The following is a 7,590-nucleotide window of genomic DNA, read 5'->3' as shown; positions in this document are numbered from 1 at the left end:
TCGTCAAAAGGAAAAAACGAATTTACGCTTACGTGACATGCATGTGAAGAGGGTTAATATTGGGGTTATAATTATGACATGGTTAATAAATTGACCACGGGGAAGATTGGTCGGGAAAAAAAAAACGATGTTCTAAATTTACCCTAAAATTTATTCGTATTAATTTGTGTCAATAATAGAGGTGCAAGAGAAAACCGATTAACCGAACCGAACCGATTTGTAACCGACAACCAAAATCAGTTAGTAACCGAAATAGTAAAAATCGATTATAGGTTACCAATAACCGTAGGTTACTAACCGATTACGCTTTTCAAAATCAAAACCGATTATTAACCGGTTAACCTATAACCGGTTAATTTTCCAAATAATAACCGGTTAATCACATATTATATATATCTATATATATATATATCAATATCAGTCATATTATATACATACACTGATATATAACCGGAAAGATCGAACCATCAGATGATTTCGTAAGCTTTCAATATATCTATACTAAATATAGATTAATTCTTATTTCATCCAATCCAACATCAATTTTTGTTGTTTTTGAGATTTGGGATGATGAAGTTTGTTGTGTTTAGAAAATGATGTTTATTTGGAATACAGATTTTTTTGCAAAATGGGTTCGTCGCTTAGGCTTTGGAATATGTTTAAAAAAACCAAATAGGTTAACCGGTATCCGTTAACCGGTTATTATTAATCGAAATCGGTTAGATAGGTTCCAATTTTAAAATCTAAAAACCGGTACAAGTTAACCGTAATCGGTTATAGATTTCACCCGGCGAATTGACAAAGCAGAGCAGGATGAAGTAGCAAAGGGGAACCACTGAACAAACTTGGTCGACGAACATAGTTTATGCGCCGCTAATGTAGCTCCAACAGGTTCTTATACCAGGGAGGTCCTGTAAAGACTTTTAAAAACGAATGGTTTAGCAGGAGCTGTACTATTTCAAAAAATAACTGAAACCAATTATTAAAATTATGAACCGAAATCGGTTAACCGCTTCTTGCACCTCTAATCAATAATATGGGATCCAATTGGGCCTTTGTAAGAAACTCAAATCAGCCTTATTAGGATGAGCCAACAATCCAAGACAAGCCACGTCAACGCTTAACTAAAACAAAGATTCCAAAGACAGCTTAACCCAAACATAATAAAAAGTGATATTATATGCTATGAACAAAACCTAACTTGGATCCGAAACTATTGTTTTGATTGTATATACATATATATATATATATATATATATGCAATCACATTGCGTTTTATGATCTTTACTGCCTAAAATAAGGTAATTCTTGTTCAATTTTAATCCTTTCTTCTTGTTTATTACTGTCAATTCGTCTTCTTTTTTTCTTTCCTGCTTTCTGTATAGCTCCAATTGGATTTGGTAAATTATTAATTTGTTATGTGATTAATTGTATTAAGTTATTAGTTATCAATAAGTTGTGATATTTAATATTGGTCCAAAAGGATGAGAATTTATGTGTCCTGTTTACTTGGGTATCCCGGTGACCGTTTCTGAACCGGTAACATAGCTAGTCAAGATATTTGGCAACTGAGGTTTGAACGCGAGACCTCTTGTGACGATATCACCTGACCGCTAGGCCACCCTGGTGGTGCTTATAGTTTATTCATGATTATTTGTGATAAAATTTTGCTACTTTATTTATTGATAATTTGAGTCACCGCAATTGAGCTACGCAGAACGACTAGTAATACTCCTTGAGGAGTAGTATTATAGAGATGATTTAAACTTGCCAGTGATGCCAAATAGTTTGAATTCTGTATGGTTACATATTTGCATTTATAGGGATAATGTATATATGCACACTTTAAAAAAATGAGTTGATTGTTTATATGATCGAGTTTTGTGTCTTTTAGAAATTAGATAGGAGCTGTCAAACACTATTTAGGTTCATGATGAAGTTGCATAAGGCTATATCATGTATGAATTTTAGCACATTAGTAACTGGGCCACCTTGATGTTTGAGTTTTTGTCTACTGCATCTATGTTATATATGTCTGTCATATTTTGTATCTGCTTTTAAATGTGTAGGAAAATATGTTTGAAGAAAGATGAGTGTTTGTGGAGTTGTAGACGAATGCTTATGATCTTGTGAGAAGCGTAAGAAAGGCATTTATGCACAACTTTCTCATGTTTCTCACAAAAAATTATTATATTATCTGTTTCTTACTTAGTTGACGGAAACCTGAACGTGTTTTCACTTGCCAGCAGCCATATATATTTTTAGTCATATTGTGGGTCTACTTTGTTTTTTAATATGCTTTTGGTTTCTCTCTATTGCAGGGTTTTGTAATTCTGACATGGCAAACTCCCGAGGGCCATCAACAACGAGAAATATTATGTACAATGGAAGGAATCCTTTACTCCCTCCTAAAAGTCCATTTCCATGCATTGCTCCCTCTTATACTGATTATTTTTCAACTTCTGTAAACGGACCAAAAGGATTACCTAAATTTAAAGATGGAAATTCACACCATCAACGTGCTTCCTCTGAAAGCCTTGTAATTGAAGAACAACCTTCTTGGCTGGATGAACTTCTTAATGAACCAGAAACGCCCGTACAAAGAGGCCATCGGCGCTCATCAAGTGACTCCTTCACATATTTGGAGGCGGCCAATGCTGCTAACACAGAATATGCTGTAAAAAATGAGCACCAGATGAGAAGTTTGACTTCTGCTCCTTTATGGGGGTCACCAAGTTTTCTTTCTAAAGATGCTCGAAATACGCCAGTCTATATGGAACCGAATCTCGTAATTAAAAATAATACCCGGGCATGGGAATCACCACAAAATGATAACATGGGTCTCCGAAGATCAGTATCCTTGGGTGCTGCACAAGAACTCAATGGAATGGCTTCAACTCGGGAAAAGCAAGAAGCAGTTGAATCTAGCCCACAAGATTCCGCTGAAGCTCGACCTCACGATGCAAACAATTCTTCAGAAAAAAAGGATTATTCTAATACCAGGGATTCTGCATCAGAATTAGAGACAAAACGTGCCAAGCAGTAAGGATGCTCTTCTGTTCTTTTTCTTTTGCCATCACATTAATCATGTTAATACTTTTTAGTTTGTAAAACCTTTTATTTTGGAATAGATTGAACGACAGAAACCTTAATAGCAGTTGTCAGGTAGATACATCACTTGGTAATAACTTGAAACAATCCTCTATTTAACTGAATCAAAAATGCAAAATATACTCTCGTACACCAAGCTACCAAAAGGTTTTTATCGCTTCTGTTCAAGCATGACATGATTGTTAAGCAACTGTTGTCAAATTGTTTTGGTTTCACTCATTAATATTTTTGACTAATTACTAAGATGTCTTGGTGTGTCCTTAAAAATATAGATAAATCTTGCTATAATGGAGATTTTTCCAGAAGTTATTTGTTATTCAGGCTACAATATATAGTTGCATAACCTTGTAATTACTGGTATAACCGAAACTTAGCCTTACATATTGTTTGATCTATAACCTCACTCGCGCTTCCACTCTAAAATCAATGGGTAATGTACGTGGTACCATAATCTTATATTGAGGAGTTAGGCTTAGTTATACCAATGTGGGACATGGGTTTGCATGCAACAGTTACTCGATATCATTAAGTATTCATTCAAAATTTTAATATACATCTTTAATATGCCGAAGTCTCCGATGGATGGGCTTGCATGCAAATTTCATCTTGTAGTGTTGATATGATTATATGAAACATATATCTACTTTATCTACGGAATAAGTGATCGTTGTTGGTTTAGTGATACATCTGAAAGTTACAAATCTTTATTGCTGTTTTCTCTAAAGGATTCCAGTTTATGTATCATTTCAAATCCCCTAATCAGAAGACTAAACTAATAGACTGACCTGTCAAACGAATGTGGTAGTCAAAGAAATAAGTAGCATGATATAACATAAGCTACCAATGAGGTTGGTGGTGTATTGGTAAGGTCTTTAACCTTGGGGTATTCCACTTGGGTTCGATTCATACTTACTACATTTGTAGAGGTGGATTATTGGTCGGTTTTTCAGAAGTCCTGGGATACCCACGCAGTTGTGTAGTTTAGGAGTAGGAGTAGTATAGTTTGCCGATCTAAAAATAAAAAAAAAAAAAAATACAACATACGTTATCCGTGCATCTAGATATCTAACGGTTATATTTTTTTTATTTTATTTTATATTATTTATCTAATGGGTATATAATGCAGGCAATTTGCTCAACGTTCGCGGGTACGGAAGCTTCAGTACATAGCTGAGCTAGAGAGAAGTGTACAGGCTTTACAGGTATATTAGAACTTGTTGACATAACACCTAATGTTGATTGTTGTGATGCAACATTTGCTATGGTTTCAGGCAGAAGGTTGTAAGGTTTCAGCTGAGGTGGAGTTTCTAAACCAACAAAGTCTTATTTTGGGAATGGAAAACAAGGCACTAAAACAACGTTTGGAGAATTTGGCTCAGGAGCAACTTATTAAGCGTTGTAAGTTTCTGTATCTCCGTATGCCTATTACTATGGCAGCAAAATGGGGGGTTTGGTGATCGGTCAAAACTGGTCTGGACTGGTCGGTCCCTGGTCGACATTTATCTTGTTCACTTTATAAATAGCGGGTATGGAAACTAAAATTTAAAAGTACAATCTAAATCATTGTAGTAAAATTATTTAGGTTTTTTTTTATGCAATGGAGAATGTTTGTGCAACTGTTGACCCGTTTGATCATCCGACCTGTTTCACTCGTTTCCTTTGTAGATAAGATTATGCAAACAAGGATAAATATATACGCTAGACGTGCTGATTGAAACTAGAAACTTTTTTAAGTTCTATGGAAAATCAAGAGTAATCATCGATATTTTTATGGTTATGTTATGGAACTAAGAGTTATTCTCTATAAATTCAATCAATACACTATCTAAAGTGTAAGAATCCTACTTCCACCCAGAGAACAAAAAAACGACTCAAGAGAAGATACTTTTAAGTTTAAGATAGTATACCTAATTTAAGTAGAGTTTTGCACATCTAGGTGTAGTTAATGTTGCCTTTTGACAATGCTAAGTTGATTCTTACTAAGATAGGAAATTCGTGTTCTCCCATTTACCGACATCTATGCATAAGTCGATTACAAAACTAAATATTATCAAGCATAGATTTTACTAAGGAGATATTTTGATGGAGGAGTGTGGTATTCGGTTTTGAGTTTTGTAATATTAAGTTAATAACCCATGTTTGGATTTTCTAAAATGGGTTTGAAAGTTAAAGTGAACAAGAACACTTTATAAAACACTTTTAAACCCGAAGTCTTTCTGAAGCAGTCTCTTCACCTTTGTGTTGGGATATGAGTATCTACATCTTACCTTCTCATACTTTGCATATATGTGGGATTATTGTTGTTGTGAAAAATGCTTTTTAAACCTTTAAAGTAGGATTATATAAACCCATCCAATGTGGTGGTTTTTCCGAAAGATTTATTGATAACTTTGGTGTATCCGTTGTGAATAAATATCATCTTATCGACAAAAATGCACTAGGTCATACTGCAGACTGCTTTTCACAATAAACTACTCGGTCATTACTGCAGAACTAGGATACTGCTTTTTTTTGAACGAAGGATACTGCTTTTTACTATTCTGTTCTTTAAGATTTCTCTTTGGATTTGCTTTGGAATTGCTTTTAACTAAAGTTGCAATCTGACTCATTTATATATGAAATGATAGGAGAGGTAGCAATTTTAACTCCTGTATATGAAACACGCAATTTCGGTTTGTATTAGTTTGACAAACGATCAAATAGGTTTAATATCAATAGTTGCTAAAAACGAATTAGGTTAAATGGTCTGAACACATTAAAAGTTGTCTAATTATCGTGAGATAATTTATTTTTATCAATTGCAGTTTATTAATCAAGAGTTCATAAAAAAGTTGCTAAAACAGTGTTGGTGGGTCAGCATAACCTTACCTCTCCCAATTTTACTCACATGAGTACTTTTTTTTTTACTTGTTACCAAATCCTGCTCGAGTCACCGACGTTGCCACCTTTACTTCGTCAAAAGTCCTTAGGTTGACTAGCCAATTAAATCTCAGATATAACGCACAAGAGTATTAAACTACTGTTAGTTGTTACATTACCTACTTGGCTACTTCAATGTTTTTATGGTAGAACTATTCCCAATAAAAAACTGACTCGTTAACATTTTGTAGTGGAGCATGAAGTTTTGGAGCGAGAGATTGGGCGACTAAGGGTCTTGTATCAGCAACAACAGCAACCACCTCCACCACCGCAACCACAAGGTCATCGACGAACTGCTAGTCGTGATAGACTTGATTTCCAATTTGCAAACCTTTCTTTGAAAAATAAGGACTCTAGCTCTGTCCGTGATCCTGTTTCTAGCCAACCCCGGACCTGAAAATGAATTATTACAACTGCATCTGAAAACAATTACTACCCTTAAAGTATTATCCACTCGTAGCCTTCTTTCCTGGTTTTGGGAGTGGTTTTGCTTTTGGGTTTATGTTTGTTGGCTATTTTATAAGCTAAATTAGCATCTTACTTGCACCTGGTAGTCATTTCCCCGGAAAACGTCGTTTTTTTCCAGTTGGGAATTCACCGGAGGTGGAAACTTGGGAAATGATACAATGTTTCACTTTCCTTTGGTTTCTTGGTGTTTGATTGATAGTTGGCATAGACTTGTTTACTCAGCTCATAATGATTTAACCTTTTTGTGATAAAGACTAATAAAGATTCTCAATGAAGTTAATCCAGATTGTTTATGCGGTGCTCATGTGTTGTGTAGTACCAGAGTTATTGTATTACTAAACACAGTGCAATAACGACTACTTACTTTTGTATAATTGTGAATGGTTAAGGGATTAAAATTATAACTTGACGTTCTTAGTATTTGAATGTTGTTTTGTAGCTTCTAAGGAGTAGACCTACTCTTTTTTTTTGAAAATGTAAGGGTCATTGTCTTATTTAGTAATTGTGTTGTAAAGGTTTGTGGTGGTCATAGTTATCATATTAACGAACAATTGTATTAATGGTACAACTAATTTCCATATGTTTTTGTCAAGATGTGTTGTATCATGAATTGGCCACATCCATGTGCTACACATTACATAATTCCATGTAAAGATAACAGCTTTATATACCTTCACCATTCTAGTTTTCTTGGAACAGAAAAATATATATTTACTACTTTAAACGTTTGGTAAAGTTGTACACTTTCTGAAAGATGGTATGAGTTAATCAAGGTTAGCATTTTACTAAGGAGAGTGATAAACAAAGTCAGCCTTATGCAACTGAATTGTACGATACGAGTATTGTTGTAGATGGATGGATTAAGAGTTCATCATTTCCCTTCAATGAGTGACATTGATGGGATAGCTTTGGTACAATCTGTCTTTCAATTTGTGACAAATGTCAATCTCTTCCGATAATTTTTAGTTCGTTTCGTTTATGTACGTCTTGGGACTTTAAGACTTTATCATGAAATAAATGGATTTGTGTTTATTTCGAACTTTATGAGCATTTAGACTTTAGAAAAATTGCACGTGGACTCGGGAATAAGAG

General features: G+C 34.5%; 1 protein-coding gene across 1 annotated transcript; it reads left to right on the top strand.

The window, feature by feature from the left end:
• Positions 1–1,130: 1,130 nt before the first annotated feature.
• LOC122599903 (uncharacterized protein At4g06598-like) lies at positions 1,131–6,791 on the top strand. The gene is made up of 5 exons (XM_043772510.1): positions 1,131–1,301; positions 2,322–3,042; positions 4,238–4,313; positions 4,383–4,509; positions 6,222–6,791. Exons 2-5 carry the CDS (start codon positions 2,339–2,341, stop codon positions 6,425–6,427), a joined length of 1,113 nt encoding a protein of 370 aa, XP_043628445.1. The 5' UTR covers positions 1,131–1,301; positions 2,322–2,338; the 3' UTR covers positions 6,428–6,791.
• The last annotated feature ends 799 nt before the right edge of the window (positions 6,792–7,590 follow it).

Source organism: Erigeron canadensis, chromosome 5 (genome assembly GCF_010389155.1).
Source record: "Erigeron canadensis isolate Cc75 chromosome 5, C_canadensis_v1, whole genome shotgun sequence".
Classification (NCBI taxonomy): Eukaryota; Viridiplantae; Streptophyta; class Magnoliopsida; order Asterales; family Asteraceae; genus Erigeron; species Erigeron canadensis.
This window is presented reverse-complemented; position numbering and strand designations above follow the sequence as displayed.